General features: G+C 38.4%; 1 protein-coding gene across 8 annotated transcripts in view; it reads right to left on the reverse strand.

The window, feature by feature from the left end:
* OPA1 (OPA1 mitochondrial dynamin like GTPase) overlaps nucleotides 1-18,922 on the reverse strand; it is an 85,957-nt gene that overhangs the window by 20,035 nt on the left and 47,000 nt on the right. For 6 of the 8 annotated variants that reach the window (XM_003991770.6, XM_011285874.3, XM_011285875.3 and 3 more), the window contains 8 exons: nucleotides 17,691-17,856; nucleotides 15,564-15,716; nucleotides 13,637-13,745; nucleotides 13,027-13,106; nucleotides 8,917-9,057; nucleotides 6,572-6,688; nucleotides 5,192-5,285; nucleotides 4,574-4,684 (listed from right to left, as the gene is read on the reverse strand). In XM_003991770.6, coding sequence (XP_003991819.2) covers nucleotides 4,574-4,684; nucleotides 5,192-5,285; nucleotides 6,572-6,688; nucleotides 8,917-9,057; nucleotides 13,027-13,106; nucleotides 13,637-13,745; nucleotides 15,564-15,716; nucleotides 17,691-17,856 — 971 coding nt within the window. Of the gene's footprint in view, nucleotides 1-4,573; nucleotides 4,722-5,191; nucleotides 5,286-6,571; nucleotides 6,689-8,916; nucleotides 9,058-13,026; nucleotides 13,107-13,636; nucleotides 13,746-15,563; nucleotides 15,717-17,690; nucleotides 17,857-18,922 lie in introns of all 8 variants that reach the window. The other 2 variants (XR_006585156.1, XR_006585157.1) reach the window with 1 other exon arrangement.

An 18,922-nucleotide genomic window follows, 5' to 3' on the forward strand; every position in this document is an offset into this window, starting at 1 on the left:
GGAAGGTCCAAAACTCACACTACCCTAGTTAACAGTTGGTACAACATTCATATAACAAACGATGAAAGAATTTCCATGCTGTTTTGGTGAAATGCAGTTTAGCAACATTACAGCAATTGTTACCGGTGCCCAGATACTCCATTTCCAGGGTGGGATGAACAAATTCCAAAATGTCTGTGAGACGCTAGCACTATCACTTGTTTTATATGGTGACAATCATAAAAGATTTCACAAATCATAAAACAGCTCATTATAGAAAGAAAAACTTGGAACTGAGCTATACTATTCTAATCCTCCCCTCTTCAAAGAAGGCATTTTAAAACTGCAGTCTGTTTCAATAAGTAGATTGAACATATTATTAACCCAAATAGATTTTATCTAAGTTGACACTGTATTTAAATATCTATAAAAAATCCTTTGAAATAAAATCTGCTATATAAAATCACAAGAATTTCATCAAGGTTGTAGTGGGCATATTTCAACGCTAAACAGTTCTAAGTGTAATCTGATGCTGTAAATAAGGAATTTAGGTGGAAAGATGAGTCATGTCTTTTATCAAACTGTCCAGGAAGTAACTCAGCCTTTTGACATATTCAGAGATCCCATTTTAAAAATTCTAATTTTCTCTAAATTATTTTCATATGACCATGATATATTTATATAAACAAATCCAGTTATAAAAACTTTTTACCCTTTTTATGTAAAAATCATCTCAGACTCAGAGAAAAGCTGTAAGAATACTACATAGAACATATTTTTTCTGAATAATTTACTGTCATTATATCCCATATACCCTAAATACTGTATTATTGTGTATTAGCCACAAATAAAGGTATTTTCCTAAATAATCCCAATTTAACAATCAAGATTTAAATATTAACGCTGATGTATTGCTACCATGTAACCTTCAGATCTCATTCAAGTTTTGCCAACCGTCCCATTAATGTCCTTTAGAGCAACAAGGTCAGGTTCAGGATCACACATTGCATTTTGTTTCCATGCTCTTTCGACCTGGAATAGTTCCTCACGATTTCCTTGTTTCTCATGATCTTGATACATTTGAAGATTACAGGCCAATTATTATATAGACTGTGCCTCAATCTGGGTTTGTCTGATACACCTTTATGATTGGATTTAAGTTATACATCTTTGGCACAAATATCCAAGGAGTGATATGGGTTTTTCCCACTGCATTCTGGAAGGCTGCACACAGTTCTGATTTGGTGGTAACTGATAACAACAACTCTGACGGCTTGATTAAGGTGGTTGTTGCCAGCCTTCTCCACTGTACAGTTACTTTTTCCTCTTTTAATTATTCTGTGTGGAGATACTTTGTGTGCTTATATGAACACCGCATTCCTTATCACTGGTTTTACTCACTGATATAATTAATTTTATTCATTTGCTTACACAATCATCAATTTATAGAATCCTGTTTTATTAAATGGGTCACAGTCTGTACCTGTGATTATTTATTTTGATGCCCAAATTGTCCTAGTTGTGGCCAGCGGGAGCCTTTTCAAGCTGGCTTCTCTGCCTTGCTGCCATGTTCCCATCTCCCTTCACGTACTTTCTTACTTTCTCATCTGAGGAAGCTCCAGGTTCATCCTAACGTTTTCTTGCTCCAGCTGTGGATTCCACTACATCTCCAAAGAGCCCTGGTCCCTACATACGACTTCTCTTCTACAGACAAGAAGGGGTGGGCTCTTCTTTCATTTCTTTGGTCTTCCTAACTCAGGACAATCAGTTGATGAATTTCCAAAGGAAAGTGGTGAAATGATTTAAAACTGAGCACATTTATTTAATAACACTGGCAAAAAATACGATGCATCAAACTTCCCCGAGTCTCCACAATACTCTGCCCCTGTACTGATTTGAAACTGTAGTAAAAACTCTTTTGGCTGCTTCCCTTTCTCTGAATTCCGTTAACTATATATTCCACTTGAATATGCTGTACCAAAAACTTTGATCCAAGTAATACAGTAGTTACTGTCCAAACTTTGAAAGTTTTCTGGCTGAAAGGATCCCTGACCATATTCCCAAATGTTACATTAAAGATAAACAGTATGGGAAAGGTACTCCCAAGATTCTTCTCCAACTAATAGACAAAGTCATGGCTCATCTCCTTCAGTGTGAATGATGAAGCCGAGTCACTGGTGAAACACTTGCTTCCAAGGCCATTATTTGGTACATTAACACGACCATAATTTTATATGTACAAAAGTAGTAAATCACTTCAAGGGAGTCATATGAGTACTTTCTCAGGAAAACCAGCAGGATAATCTAAGACTTGGCTTGACAGTGCACAAATCTGTGTTAGCAGTACACTTTCTTCAAGTAATCAAACCGGGACTGGAACGTAATGGGGTTATATAAGGCTCTATTACAAAACATGAGAAAAGACCCACTGTTTTTAATCACTCACAATTATATATGCTGGTAAAATACAGTGAAGTATTTCACTGTCTGATAACCATGTCCAGGGGGATACAAAAGAAATATATTTGTACACCTTGCAACACTGACACACCTCTTCCTGTAACAGCACTAATGTGGCATAAAATTGTGAAGCAGGGACTTGCAAGGTGTTTTTGAACTAATTCTCCTCAAAACCCTCCTAGCAATACAGTAACTATTGGAGTGATTTTTACAAACAAAGAGGCTAAGGCTCTGACAGATATCCTGCCTGAGATAATATAGCTAGTGAAGGGCAGATCACATTCCAACACAGATCTATAAGCTAGCACAAACCGAATTATTTGGACAATGTGGCATGAAAAGAACCAGAAGGAAAGGAACAGAAAGTAGAAATGAGAGCGAAAATGAGATACGTTTTGAATACAAGATTATTTAAAGGCAGAAAGGAGAGAAAAGAGAGCAAACGAGGTGCTGAGGTCACAGAGAAAGGGACGAGACAGTGGTGGAGTGCATGTGGCTGAGTCGCAAGGTATTAAACAGGAAAACCACTGGTTTCTCTCAGGTACTCTAGGGTATTATAGTGACATAAATTCAGTTTAGAAACAGTTTTCAAATTTGAAGAATTTCTTCCTATTTAGTATCTGCTTTCTCTTAGATATCAGAAAACTCCTAAGACAGTAAATTTAAGCACACGTTGAAAGGAAAAATACTTTGTTTCATGAAATTACATAAGGGAAACCTGTAACGAAGTAAGCTCAGACAGAAGCACCAACCTCAGTATTTTTATGTTTATTTAACATAACTCTTTCACGGATTTCCTTGGGTTCTCAAGGATCTAAGTAAATCTCAATATGTAATCCAAGTACCTGAAAACTAGGACTGCACTAGCATTCAGGAAAGAACCAAATATCCCCCACTAACTAAGTGACAAAGTGATCAGTAAGGCCAAGCTACTGGAGATGTGGGAGCGGTGGCGAGAGGGGAAAGCCCTGTGGGCCTAAGTGGACGTGTTAGAACCTGAGCCGGGCGAAGAGGGTGTTCACATGGGGGTACCAGTGGCCTGGCCTGGTAGTGAGGAGAGTATCTGTGGAGGAGGGCAGTCCAGTCTGGTGCAGGGTACCGGAGCACACATAGGATGAAGAGGGCGTCCTCTAAAAAAAGCAGGACCTGGCTTCTGGTGAGGAGGGTGTCCTTGGGCAGGGCAAGACGTGGGAAGGATAAAGGGGGACGTGCCTGGCACACGATGCCAGTGCATGAGCTCAGTAAAAAGGACTCTGTGAAGGGCAACGTGGCATGGGGTATCAGAGCCTGGATGAGGTAAAAAGGGTGTCAACACAGGGTGAGGTGCTGTGGTGGTGGCCTGGAGTTGGGTGATCAGAGCATGAGCTGGGTGAGAAGGATGCCTGTGCAATGAAGGGGACGGTGACAAGTTTCGTTACATACAGGGAGACTGATCAAAGTAAGTAAATATATTAAGGATACTTGGAGCCAGATTTCTCATTGTCAGCAAAAGGAGAAAAACAGAATGAACCCTGTATTACTGAATTAAAATGGAAAGTACCAGTGACAACTTACAGCTTTCAACATAGACGTATACATGTGATTAGGAATACAGGCATAAACGTGCGGACGTGCATCTGCACATGTATGCACATGTGCGCGCACACGCACGAATGCATACAGCATCTGCTCCCCAGCTCCTTCCACTGAAAGGGTCTGGGAGCAGTGATAGTCCAATGACAATGAGCATTCCTAGGACCCAGCTCTTAATTTCTAACTACTATTCTGCAAAGTAAGGAAGCTGGATCAAAGTACAGGATGAGCACGGAACATCTTGTTACACGGAAGGACAATATCAGGACAACACACGACACTTGAACAGGGTCTGAAGATTAGACGTAGTAACCGATCAGTGTCAACATCCTGATTCTGATGGTTGCATTACGGCTGCTATGAGAAACCTTGGTTTCTAAGAAACACACATTAAAGTACTGCAAGTGATGGGGCTATGAGTTAGCACCTTTCTCTCAAACAGTCAGTGGAAAAAATGTTCTTTGCATGCACATTTCTATAGTTTGAGAGTAACTAGATGAACAAATAATGGAAATGCGGAAGGAGAAAAGGAGGAAGGTAGAGGGCAGGAAGAACCACTTACTGAGGTCTTCAGCCAGCTGAACTCGTTTGCCAGTGAGCAGTTTTACCTTCTTCTCGCTGTCTTCAGCAAAATCTTCCAATACCTCTTTCACATTTTTCTCTAATCGCCTGACTATTCAAAGTAAACAAAAACTTGAGGAGCTGTGTTTCTAATGAATGCACAAGGATGATAAAATTAGCAGTATTTGGAGGGTAAGTTCTTATTTTTCTCATCGAGTTTGATCTATTAAGTTCAAACTTCCCACAGTTACAGGGAGAATCTTTACTTATCATATAATACTTTTATCAGCATAAAACTAATACAATTCTCAGAGACAGTCATATTCTTAAGCCCTAACTCTTTAATGGAAGTGCAGGTTTCTCCCCCAAAAACTACGTGAAGCTTAGGAGTCCTTTTCTAACAGAATTTTTGTGTCATGAGGGGAGACTCTTGGTACGTTTTATCTCCCATCTTTCCCAATTATGATTTACTTTCACTCATATTTTCAGGGCAGATTTAATTTTCAATTGTTCTAATAAACCTATTTTTAAAGAAGTATCTTGGCATCATTCTATTAAATGAATATTACTACTATTATTTTTGCTGTCAAAGTTAGAAAGTGGTCCCTCTGTGGCTTACCTTCAGTGTTCGTAAGTTGCTGCCTCAAAGTATTTGCAGTGATGGCAAGCATGCGTTGTATTCGCCAGAACAGGACGACATCATTGCATTCCAACTAAAATATTAGGTCAGTAAGATTACCAGATGCAAATTTAAAAGTGAAAACCATGATCACAAACACATACGACTGACTACTAAAGTTAATACCTATACCCTAAGCTTTAACAAAAAAACCTCAGATTTATCTAATACACGTACTCCTATCGCAGATAGAAGCCACCGAATCATTTCTGCTCAGGGTTCACGAACTTCCGCGTGATTTGCATTCAATTTACCTCACTCTATATAGCTTTGTTTTGATTCTGAGGACAAAGCAAATGAATCTGGGAAGTAGAGAATTTCATGACATTATATACAAGTGGAAATTCACAGCATATACCCTTAATTTGTATTTAGTTTCAGCTAACAACCATGTTAGCTTAAATAAGTCCTTAGGTTAACCTCTTTTCTTTGAGCATGCATGCAAGCCAGTTCTGAAATGCAGCTTGTAGATAAAAATAAATTAAGGATATGCTTCAAAAAGAGCTTATTCTGTAGAGAGGTCTTCTCAACGATTAAGTCACGCAAAACACTTGCCATTTTTTACATAGGTATAGTTACATATAAATTTCCTTTAAGCTGTAGAAAACTCAAAAGCATTTTAGGGGCCTTTGATCACTAATTAATAGAGTTCTTTCAGAGCACTTCTACCTACAAGAAAATGCTCAAAATACATCAGTCTGCTGCCACCTAGCGGTTACTTTGTGAAACATGACATTACACTGTACAACTTCATACACTTCCTTCAAAGAATTATTTAAAGATTTTGGTGATATAAAGAAATACAATATAGGAAAAAGCACAATAAAAGCTGTTTTTTCAGGATGATGTCCACTATGCAAATGGATTATGTTATACACATGCACACAACTATAAAGATTAACAGACATATAAAAATGTTAACTAAAATTACTTCTAGGTCAGGGGATTATAAGTGACTTATTCCTTAATAAGGAATATTAGTAAGTGACTATTTCCCTTTGCAATTTTCTTTTACATTTCTTTAGTGTATTTCCACAACAAGAATGTGTTATTTTCTAATACAAAAAAGTTAATTCTTAAAAAAAAAAAATTAAGTGGTTTAGTGCCTGTTCTCTGCACACAAAATCTTATCGTGTGTAAAATATAAAGTGGTAAAAACCTTAGAAAAGATAGGAGTTAGGTTATTCTTCAGACATAAATCATATATACTTTTTCCCAGCAGATCAAAAGACTTAAAACTAAAGCTAAAGCTATAGTTAACTTTCAGGCATCCAAACAACCATCACTAAAAGCATTTTCCCTGGTTTTTAGACACTTTACCTCAGAATCTACAAAATGCCTTTGGTAGTAGTAAAAGCCTCTTCGACAAAGGTTACAATGGTTTAGAGCTGTTTTCAAGAAATGTCTTCTATAAACTTGGTGCCAAGTATCTTTAATCTAAAATGAAGGAAGAAAACAAAACCAAAGAGTTACTGTACACTCCCCTCAGGTTGACCAAACACATTCTGAAAAGTCATCCACGAAGTTTATTTATAAAAAAGTTAATTAAAACTAGTGGCAGTGTTATTCTACCAACCATTTTTACCCATTAAGAAAAAAAAATTTTTAAGACAAAAGATTAGATTTACCACTACTCTGACCCCTTACCAGTTTATATACTTCCAAATATGTAGTGTTTTTAACAACCGTTGTTATTACATTCAAATAATCATTCTGTAGAGTAGATAGGGTTGGGATTATTACCGCCCCTAGATAGAGGTAAGGGGCCCCAAGGAAAAAGAGGTTGTGAGCCTTATCTAAGGACAGAGTCAGGACTAGGAAGCTGGTCTCAGACCATCAACCCAACAGTTATTTCCTTTCTGATTACTACATCTTGCTGTTACCATAGCAAAATGACTCCTGCCGTGTCATTATTACGTAGTTTGTCAAAGTGTTCAAGGTTCTTGCAAGCGTCTTTTCTAAGTAGACCAGTAATAATTGTACGCAGGTACAACCAGTACAATCAACGCTATGTAACACAGAGGAAAGTGGAAGCTCAGAGATGATGTCAGTATTACTAGCGAATGGGATGGAACTGCGCTAGAATTCACATCTCTGACAGTAGTCCATCTGCTATGTTTGTCATAATTATCTTGTTATCTATTTTATAGCTTCATCAAATGCACTGGAAGAACAAAATGTCTCTTAGAAAAAGGGCTGAGATTTTCTTGCTCAGAGAAAGTCAATATATACAGCCAATCCATATCCTAATATGCAGGCAAAGTCCAAGGATGGATAAATTAAATTTATATTCAACTAATAATTTCATGTAATCATTAGTTTTAATTTCATTTTCTATTTACAAATAATGCTACATGTAACAGCTTTAACTTGCTTTGAGTTTTCCCAGTTTTCTTGTTCTGACCTCCTGGGGAATTTAAATTAAATATACTCATTTCTCAAGTGCAAAAATATAAATAGTAGATAATCTTTAAAAGAATTTCTGTGTGGCTCTGAAACTTCTTATATGATTGTTTTCCCTCTTAGAATTATTTTTCTAATTGGGTTTCACTAAGTTAACTTAAGCTAATATTAAAATAAGGTTTTATTTTTATTTTTTAATTTTTTTTAACATTTATTTATTTTTGAGAAACAGAGTGAGACAAAGTGTGAGCGCGGGAGGGGCAGAGAGAGAAGGAGACACAGAATCTGAAGTAGGCTCCAGGCCCTGAGCAAGAGGTCAGCACAGAGCCTGATGCGGGTCTCGAACCCACAATCTGTGAGATCGTGACATGAGCCAAAGTTGGACGCTCAATCGACTGAGCCACCCAGGCGCCCCTTAAAATGAGGTTTTAATCCCTTACACTCTAACTGGGGTACATAGGCCCAGAAACAGTTATTTTTTTCAAATCTTCCCCAAATAAGCATCATGAAGATAAGCAAAACATAGTCTGTAATTATTTTTATTCTCATATTTATTATGATGATGTGAGGAAAATGAGATAGAACCCCAAGGCACTACTCAATTTAATACAAACTTAACATTCACATTTTTTCTAAATCCACTCATACCTGATTAAGGCACTTTTTTTTTTTTTTTTTTTTTAAGAGAGAGGGCGAGTGAGCAGCAGAGGGGCAGAGACAGAGAGAGAAAATCTCAAGCAGGCTCCACACTCAGCGTGGAGCCTGACATGGGGCTTGATCCCACCACGCTGGGATCATGACCAGAGCTGAAATCAAGAGTCAGACACTTAACCAACTGAGCCACCCAGCGTCCCTGATTAAGGTACATTTGACAGAGAAAACATATATATATATAAATGAAACACACTGAAGCAGAACTTCTATTTTGCAATCTGAAACAGCGTAACATGGTGCAGAGATGTGACTGGGCTTCACCTCCTTTTGCAAGAGCTAACTGCTGAACATGCCCAGGTACTTCACTTTTCCAAGTCTCAAACTCCTCATTACGAATTAAAGCATTACCCGTAAGAAAACACCACCAAGAATAAATCTCTACTCTGTACACAACCAAAGTGACTGTTTTTACTGTCAGCAAAAGTACACGTGACCCAAGTCAGGTCAAGCACTTCTATATCCGAGTAACATGTGAGAAGTAGCAACATTTTACCGCAAGAACAAAGATTAAGGAAGTTAAGTTCAGGCTTTTCCGCAATATTTATTACCAAGCTTGGGTCCACTTCTACCCCTCGGGATTCCAGGTTCTTTCGCACTGTGGTTATCTCATCGCTTGCGAGATATGCCGGGTGCTCCTCGTTACACTTCAACATCTTCTCCAATTCGTTCTTGGTTTCGTTGTGGACAAACTTGAAATTGTTTAAAAGAGAATTCTGCTTTAGATGGTTCATGATTTGCCACGCTTATAAAAACAGAGCCCTGATTTTAGTTAAGTACACTGCTCCTGCACAATAGGTGACCAGCCCCACACAGCAAACAAGAAAGAACACAGTCCCCAGCTTAGGATACCGGACAACGGCTCTGGGAAGCAGAATAAACTGGACTTATATGAGGAGAAAGAAACAAACAAGAAATTAGCCACATTTGTTATATATTTTGCTTTTGATGAAATGGTTTATTGTCGAAGTTACAGCACCAGGTAGCTTACTGTATACTTTCTTGACCTTAGAGTAGGATATCAGTCTAGGAAAGAGTACCCTGAATATATGGGAAGAGATAATGTTCTAATAAATGCCTCGTATCTAAGAACTAGATGGCTGTAAGAACTTGCACCTGCTGACAGGCTTCTTTTCTGATAAATATGAAATTCATAGTTGGGATTAAAAAAACAAGATTTCTAATAAAAATTGTGCTTTAAACTGCTTCTTCAAGGTGCTTATCATTCCTTTTTTTTTAATTTATTTTTAAATAATCTTTAAACCCAACATGGGGCTCAAACTCACAACCCCAAGATCAAGGGTAGCACACTCTATAGTTTGAACCAGCCAGGAGCCCGAAGGTGTCAATCGTTTTTATTATTTATATTTTTTAAATGTTTATTTATTTTGAGAGAGGGAGACAGAGCACAAGTAGCAGAGGGGCAGAGAGAGGGAGACAAAGAATCCCCAACAGGCCCCGTGCTGCCAGAGCAGAGCTCAACGCGGGGCTCGAACCCATAAACCGCGAGATCACGACCTGAGCCAAAACCAAGAGTCAGTTGCTTAACTGACAGAGCCACCCAGGTGCCCCGATGCCTATCATTTTTAAATGTACCTCCAATCTCTTCTTTATAACAGTTCATAATCTGAGGACCCAAGGTGGAAAACATATACTAGTGATAAATTTGAAAGACTTTTATACAGTGCCAAATTATGTTTATCTTTCCTTTTTCAATCTTTCCAAAACTGCATGATAAAAGAAGCTAGCTTCAAATTCACTGATTACTCTAAACAAGTTACTACCACAGCACTCTGCCCCAAACTGTAGCAAGCTACAGTATCTGAGTACTTCAAGAATAAAATGTAAATGTAAATAACTGGTTTATAAATGAAACTACTAATTAATATTCTCTGAAAACATGATACTTTAGAAAAACTATTAATGAAGAGAAATTTCACATTTTCCTTAAACATCTGCTCTTGGTCTGAGGTAAGAAAGAAATCTTTATTTTTTTTTTTTAATTAAAAAAAATTTTAATATTTACTTGAGAGAGAGAGAGAGAGAGAGAGTGAGAGACAGAGAGAGCAGGAGAGGGACAGAGAGACAGAAGGAGACACAGAATCCAAAGCAGACTCCAAGCTCTGAGCTGTCAGCACAGAGCCCGACACGGAGCTCGAATTCATGGACTGCAAAATCATGACCTGAGCCAATGTCAGCTGCTTAACTGACAGAGCCACCCAGGCGCCCCATAAATCTTTAATTTAGATGATACTCCCCAACTCTTCTTGTCCTGTTTTTACTTCTATCTGTCCACCTGTCCCCACCACCCTGGCTGTTCAGAACACTACTCTCCCATGTATCCTGACCAAGATCTCCACAGTTCAGCTCAGACAAGGTGAGAATGTTCCAAAGGAATGGATTTTTCCCTAGAAAACTAAGGAAAAAGTAACAACATAAAAGCAAAAAGTAGTTTTCAGAGCACAGACTTCTCATTTTTAACGTAGGACAGTCTTAAATTTCTTTTCCTGCTTAATCACTCAAAAAGACAGAAGGAACACAGCCACCTAAACTTGCAGTGTGAGATGTGGGGACAGTCTCAACCTCTTCCATAATCTGTTTCTCATGGTAACCTCCAGGAATGAGATCTACAACAGTGGTTTTCAACTGGGAGCAGGAGGGGTAGAAAGGTTAGAGAATAAGAACTTGATTCAGTAGGTCTGACAGGAGGCTTTCTTTTGAAATAGAAAATGAAACACGCACATACAAACACCTCCCAAGGCAGTCCTGATGTCCCTCTCCCTACACTCCAAATTATGGCTTCTGTTCTACAGTCTGGGTCTTACGTACGCTGCCCTGAAACCCTGAAAGGAAAAGGGTCTTCTCTGAAGGGTTTCCATATTCCTCTCCTAGGCCACGGATCCTCCCATTAATCTTAAAACTTAATTTTCCACTTCCCTTGCAGGGATCCCCTACAGGTTCAAATTCCTGAGAAAATAGTTTACAACTAGGAATTATTTCTCTCTGAGAGCATTTGGCCACTAGTTGCTGAGGCAAGGTGCCAACATCGATTACTGTGGAGACTTTAGCCTAATTTCCCTAAACCCTGATGGGTGGACACCATTTTCCTTCCAGGTTTACCTGCCTCAACACCAGTTCTTTTCAATCATTGCTTCTTCCAGTCTTAAAGTCAGATCACGTTAGAGTCTAATGGCTCTCCTAGAAATTCTTTTCTGATAGACCTCCTCCTTTTAGCCCATGTGTCGAGAGAGATAATTGATGCTCCCTGAAGACAGATGTGATCCAACCGCTAACCCTGTCTACCTCCTCAGGTTCTCTCCACAAAAATCCTATCAGTAAAAAGAGAAGAGGAAGACTGTTCCTTCCCTTTTTTATTTATTTATTTTATTTTTTAAATTTTTTTTATTTTTTTTAAATGTTTATTTATTTTTGAGACAGAGAGAAACAGAGCATGAACGGGGGAGGAGCAGAGAGAGAGAGGGAGACACAGAATCCGAAGCAGGCTCCAGGCTCTGAACTGTCAGCACAGAGCCCGACGCGGGGCTCGAACTCATGGACCGTGAGATCGTGACCTGAGCCGAAGTCGGACACTCAACCGACTGAGCCACCCAGGCGCCCCTCCTTCCCTTTTTTAAAGACAAATTGGGACTCATATCTGACAGACAGCTTATGGGAAAAAAAAAAAAAAAAAAAAAGTTGATTATATAACTTAATTCTGTATTTAAGATGAAAACAAAACAATAAATAAATAAGGAAACAGGGAAACAAGAATGATATGTCATTTAGCAATTTTCCATTCTCTTTATCTTCTCTCTTGATATTTCTGTATCTTGCTCTCCTTTCTCTAATTACATGGATTCGGACTGAAAGAGGACTGGATGCCACCTCTTTTTCTTAGTCATTACTACTTTCACTTGTGCATTTTGATTTTATATCCTGTTTTCACTCTTTGATTTAAGTAATCAATGTAAGAATGAGATGTGGTGTATGACTAAATGCTAGATAGGAAGAGGAGCCATAACAATAAGGAATAAAAAGAAGGTAAGGGATGGGAATTTGAATGATTCATACATCCTCCCTCTACTCATTTGTCAATTTATTTATACTTGCCTTTACCATTTTGTTCTTCTGAAGTGCTCATTAAATATTTATGGAATAAATAAATTCTGTAATTCTAGTTCCTGTCTGAATTTTTATACCTATTTTGGGAATACAACAGCAAAAAATGCAAAAGAACAAAATAATCTGAATAGACAACAGAAAAATCCAGAAGTAACAGATGAGGTAAACAAAGTCACTATATCTTTCATTCTGATTACATTTACTCTACATCCTCTGAAATTCGTGTCATTTTTTATTTTTGTTTATAACTTCAACCTTCATTTTACCTCAAACAAGGAACTGAAATGAACAAAGTAATCAACCACAAAAGGAGCATGGTTCATTTCCCATTTTAGTAACATACCTACTGCACTTGAAAAAAACAACTTGCTTTTATAGCTTACTATTTATTCTAAAATTTCATTATGTTGTAGAAAGGCTGATATAAAACATCTGAAATTATTAAGATTGGTCTAGAAGGCATGCAAAAGTGATATTTTAATGCTTGAATTAAAATAATCAAAATTATATCATAAGACCAGAGATTTGTTTTTTTTTACCTGTTCTTGGGTCCGGTTCTTCCAGTATAACCATCTCTTTTTCCAATCTGGACCTATCATGTTTTCAATTGCATTTTCAGCTGCAAAATTAAAAAAAACTTTTTAAAAATTCATCAAAAATTTTATCATTTACCAAGTACATAGATTATAACTAATATTAAATAGTCTTATTTTATTAACTATTTCAAAGTGTTATATCAATATAAAGTCAGCTGAAATAAAGACAAAAAAAAATTACATGATTGATATGGTACATGTAGAAGAAAGGATTTAATTATATATGTTTATAATCTGTGCAAGGTACAATTGGTATTGCAAGGTATACCGTTTCCATAGGTATAGAGGCAAACACTAAAATGGTCTTATAGTTTTTTCAGAATAGGAGTACATATGAACGTATGTCCAATTTATTTAATATTTTCCCTAGTTACTAAGCCATTGACTGAAAAATCCCACAAAAAAAATTTAACTATGTTATTAATGACAAAGCTATGAAATGTTACTTTTATTTTTTTTTTTAAACTTTATTTTACAAACGTTCATCAAGTTGGATGACCCCCCCCCGCTTCACCACCGCGAATACTCACAACTCAACCCATGTCCTACTTACTGTCCTTGAGGCGAGCCTGAAGAGCTTCTTCCATAAAATAAATAGCGGCATCCCACTGTTGTTTATCAGATATGGAACGGTCTTCTAAAGCATTGTGCTGGATAACCCTCTGAAATAGCAAGGAAAGAAAAACAGCCAATTTTTAAATTTTTTTTTTTTTCAACGTTTATTTATTTTTGGGACAGAGAGAGACAGAGCATGAACGGGGGAGGGGCAGAGAGAGAGGGAGACACAGAATCGGAAACAGGCTCCAGGCTCTGAGCCATCAGCCCAGAGCCTGACGCGGGGCTCGAACCCCCGGACCGCGAGATCGTGACCTGGCTGAAGTCGGACGCTTAACCGACTGCGCCACCCAGGCGCCCCGAAAAACAGCCAATTTTGATCTATCTAGGCCTTATAATCTTAGTAACTGTATTCAAATTGACAGCTTATCAAACATCCAAAAGAACAGATGTGCCTAAAACAACATAAAAGTATGCCCCTTCCATGCAAATTCAGGTCTTATTACCTGCCCACTTGTCAGCTTTCTTCCCCAAAAAATAAACAGTGAAGACTTCTTCCTATCCCAAATTGAGTAAGCTATGTCTAAGATCGAGAGAGGTATGTTACACATGTGACCACATAAAATCTGCACCTAGAACCCTAGTAACTCAGGAGTTAATGATTCAGATCATCACTACCTCTCCTTTTTGCCATATGATCTGTGTTAGCATTTCCAAAAAAACGAGAAAAACAACCACTGTCTCACCGTTAACACCAATGAAAAGTGTAAAGGAGGAAAACTTAAAAGGTCTAGACAATCATAAGCAAATGTGAGTTCTTCATTATAAGAAAACTGATCTCAGGGCGCCTGGGTGGCGCAGTCGGTTAAGCGTCCGACTTCAGCCAGGTCACGATCTCGCGGTCCGGGAGTTCGAGCCCCGCGTCGGGCTCTGGGCTGATGGCTCAGAGCCTGGAGCCTGTTTCCGATTCTGTGTCTCCCTCTCTCTCTGCCCCTCCCCCGTTCATGCTCTGTCTCTCTCTGTCCCAAAAATAAATAAACGTTGAAAAAAAAAAAAAGAAAACTGATCTCTAAATTTTATAATTAGTGAATGAATGCATGAAAAAGGACACTATTCTCTCAGGAAGCTAGCCTTATAAGGCATTTAACAAGAACGAACATAGCTTTCAAACATGAAAACAAACACTTATTCTAAAATAAATTACAATTATGACCAGCCCACAGTGCGATATGCATTATCCTGGAAAACTGTTCAATCTTTCAACAGTTCTCCTCAGAACTGTCTGGGAAGAGAGCAGGTGCTTAACCAGGTTTGATTATGGTGATGGAACGTTCTACGTAACAAAAGATCTGCTGGAGGTGGTTGGATTTGGTGAAGGTCAGGAGTCAGGCTTTGTAGCAGAGTCAGGGCTTGGGTCTGAGTTTTGCCAACGACAATAATAGGGCTGCTTAAGAACTAAATAAAATCTGCTTACAAAATACACTGTAGAGTTTCAGGCACCTTGCAAGCATTCAACATGTGGCAGTTAGCATTATTTTAGAAGTCTAACATTGTATGACTCAAATCCACTGAAAACCAATGCATCTAATTCCTTTTATTACCATGAAGGGTAAAATGAGAAGCAGCTATCTGAGCCATCTGTAGATCAGGTCCATGTAATGGCTAGTGGACAACAATTTGTGGAAGTTAATAGAAGCCTCTTTACCGTGAAGTTTGACTTTTTTTCTGAAATGCTAGCCAAGAAAAATAGCAGAGAAATGTTAAAGGGCTAATTACAGATGGTTAAACTATTTCTTTCCCCTCATTATTTTAAATTCAGAACCTAATTGAAATGGTCATATAAAAACAGCTTCCTACAAAAAGATACCAATTTGAGAAATTATATAAAAGCATGAGGCCGGCACCTTAACATACAAATGACATACCAAGCTGTCCTCCGCAAAATCATTCCACTTGTGGCGCTTAATACTTTCTTCCTTAACAGCCTCTTTAAGTTTATCAAATATGTCATCATGCTCTTTCCCTTTTGGTTCTGTCATGAAGCGGGAAAATTCTTCTTGTAGGGTCTCCCAAGCAACCTAGATTTAAAAGAAAAAAAGCTGTATTCACAGTACATACTTATATTTAATATGTAACATGACAAACATGTGAATTAAAGCCAAACAGATGAAATAAGCTTATCACAAAGTATATATGAAACCACTTTTTTTTTTTTTAAAGGCCGCATACATAAACACTGGCCTAGCGATCTCACACTGATAGCTAGTGGGGTAGATTTGGCGTCCTGACATGTTTTGCTAGACCTACATGGTGTTTTAAATTTTAACAAACAGAGCCAACATTAAAAAGAGAGAGACTTCATATAAAAATCTGTGTTTCCAGCCTCTCTTGAACTATCCGGCAGCACTGTACCCACATTCCTACATAACACTAGCTGGAGCTGAAAAGAAATTGCCCCCTTGACTTAAGGTCTGTACTCCAATCAGCCCCCAGACTTAGTTCACTAATTTATTTCCTTCTGTACAAGAGGTGAGTCTGCCTGCTTCTTTCATTCTGCAGAAAGTTTAAAATTTCATAACGATTTAGTCTTCTTCACATGTTTGCCTTTATGCAAATATAGGAAGCAAAGCATCAATACCTTCAAACAGAACCCAGCAGTATTCACGCTCTATCACAGCTAACTCCTAATTACCTGGAAGGAAGAGCCCAGTGCCAGAAGTAACGAAGAACTAAATCTACTTATGATTAAGTGGGCTGGTTAATGCTGTGTTTTTTATTTAGCCCTGGTCCTTTTAAACATGAAGAAATCACGGCATAAAAAAGATGGCTGTTCAAGAATATCCAGTGAGGTATTAGAATCTATGTTTCCTGACCTTCGGCAGATCCTCATGTCTCCGCCACACCCAGGTGAGAAGGGAGAAGGCGGCAGGAGACAGAATGACCACTTCCACGGCCGAGCCTTAGGATGTGAAAATATCCTACCGTGGGACCGGGGCCGCACAGATGTTTTTAGGCAGGTTGTGAGGAGAGCTGGTGAGTGATGGCAGCAGCTCTCTAGCTATTTCAGGGGTAAATGTGTGGAGAACTGACAGGGGTCAGCAGTATGCAGCTTCAGCAGAGCAGCTGCCAGCTCTCAGAAAGAGAAGCTGGAAGAAACTGAGAAAACAGGTGCAGTCAGGGCTGGAGCAGGACAGGAGAGGGGGGAATGACGCCCAAGTAATTAGAAGCTGACAAGGTAAGTATGAAAAATGAAATTATCTTTGACACTGACTCTCATTTTGTGAGCAACCTCACAAAGAGGCACAGGACACACCGCGTCTTACTGAGCGAGCGCAATGATTCTTCAGACTAATACGCGTGGCAGATCAGCTCAGGGGATGCTCATCATCACAGTAACAGCAGCTGGCATTTACTGCGCAGTTACCGTGGGCCAGGTGTGTCTAAGTATTTTATGTATTACGCACATTTACTCCTTATAACAATCTGCGTGGTGGGCAACATCATCATCCCTATTGTACAACTAAACAGAAAGGTTAAGCACCTGGAGTCCAAAGACCACCCAACTACTACATGGTATAGCCAATGTGTAACAGATAAGCATTCTTTAAGGGACTTTCTTATAATTCTTGGTCTAATGTTCTGGCAGGATCCTAACTAAGGAAATGATTATTTAAGTGCAACTGAGCCCTGCAGAAAATCAACAGATGAAATAGTTCAACCATTAAACATTTTTCTTATGGGATCCTTATTCGCAGAAAAAGTTAAAAACAGTTCACAGTTAAGCAAATTTTGCTGGTTTTGTTAAATGCTATCTTTGGAACAGGACCAATGCCCTCGGACCAACAAAATGCCAATCAGTAAATTTTTATAGTGGTAGTAACTGGTAATAGGATTAAGGCTGACCCCAACACAGAGATAAGGAATAGAGAATAAATGGAGCCTAAAGACTAAAAGGAGAAAAAGTGGCTGTGATGGGAATAAAACCTAAAATTCACGGCTCCTACTCCCTTCACATAATGCTTCTTACCCATTTAATTAAATTATATCCTAACCTCTACTGCTTTATTAGGAAGCTGTTTATCAGTCCACTGTTTAAGCTTGATGTCCACTGTTGTATTAAAAGTCCCTGAATTCATGGTCTGTGCAGCTGGAAGATAGATGTTTTCAATCACATGAGTTGATACTCTTTCCCACAAAGACTGCTGAAGGATTTCCTCCCTGAAATTAGATAAAACAAGTTTCAAGAACATCAAATTTAAATATTATATTGTTTTTAAAAACAGCTGCATTGAAGTATCATATTTACAGTGCTGACATATGAACAAACCTGTGTATCACCACAATCAAGAGAACCAACCTATCCATCATCTTCAAAAGTTCTAGCCGCTGGATCTGCTTTCAGTTACTAGAGGTTGGCTTATATTTTCTAGAATTGTGTGTAAATGCAACCATACAGTATATACTCTTATTTTTGTCTGTCTTCTTTCACTCGGCAAAACCATTTTGAGATTTCTCCATATTGTTGTATGTATCAATGTTTCACTCCTTTTTTTAAAAATTATTTTTAAGTCTATTTATTTGAGAGAGAGCGATTGCGAGTGGGGGAGGAGAAGAGAGAGGGAGAGAAAGAACGGGAAGCAGGCTCCATGCATTGTGAGTGCGGAGCCCAATGTGGGGCTCGATCTCACGAACCATGAGATCATGACCTGAGCTGAAATGAAGAGTCTGCCACTTAACTGATGAGCCATTCAGGCGCCCCTGTCTCACTCCTTTTTATTGCTGAGTAGTATTCCACTGCATGGATCTGTTTACATATTTAGCTGCTATTGGACATCTGGGTTGTTTTCCACCGTTAGTTCTTCCAAATGAAGCTGTAATGAGCTTTCACATGCAAGTTTTTATGGACACATACTTTTGCTTCTCTCGGGCAAAATATCTAGGATTGGAAGAGCTGGATCATTTGGTAGCTACATAGTTAACTTTTTATGATACTGCCAAACTGTCCAAATGGGTGAACTATTTTACATTCCCACCAGCACAGTATGAGAGTTCTAGATGCTCTGCTTCTTGCCAACATTTGATATGGTTAGTCATTCTGACAGGTTTATGGTGGTATCTCATTGCAGTTTCGTTTGCATTTCCCTAATGGCGAATACTTTTAAGTATCTTTTCCTGTGCTTATTTGCCTATACAGACTTTTTATGTATTGACTGAAAAGTGCAGTCCAAGACTGAGAATTTCTAGGTATAATTTTAACAATTTATCAGACCACAGCACAGAGCAC

Source organism: Felis catus, chromosome C2 (genome assembly GCF_018350175.1).
Source record: "Felis catus isolate Fca126 chromosome C2, F.catus_Fca126_mat1.0, whole genome shotgun sequence".
In the NCBI taxonomy this organism is placed as follows: domain Eukaryota; kingdom Metazoa; phylum Chordata; class Mammalia; order Carnivora; family Felidae; genus Felis; species Felis catus.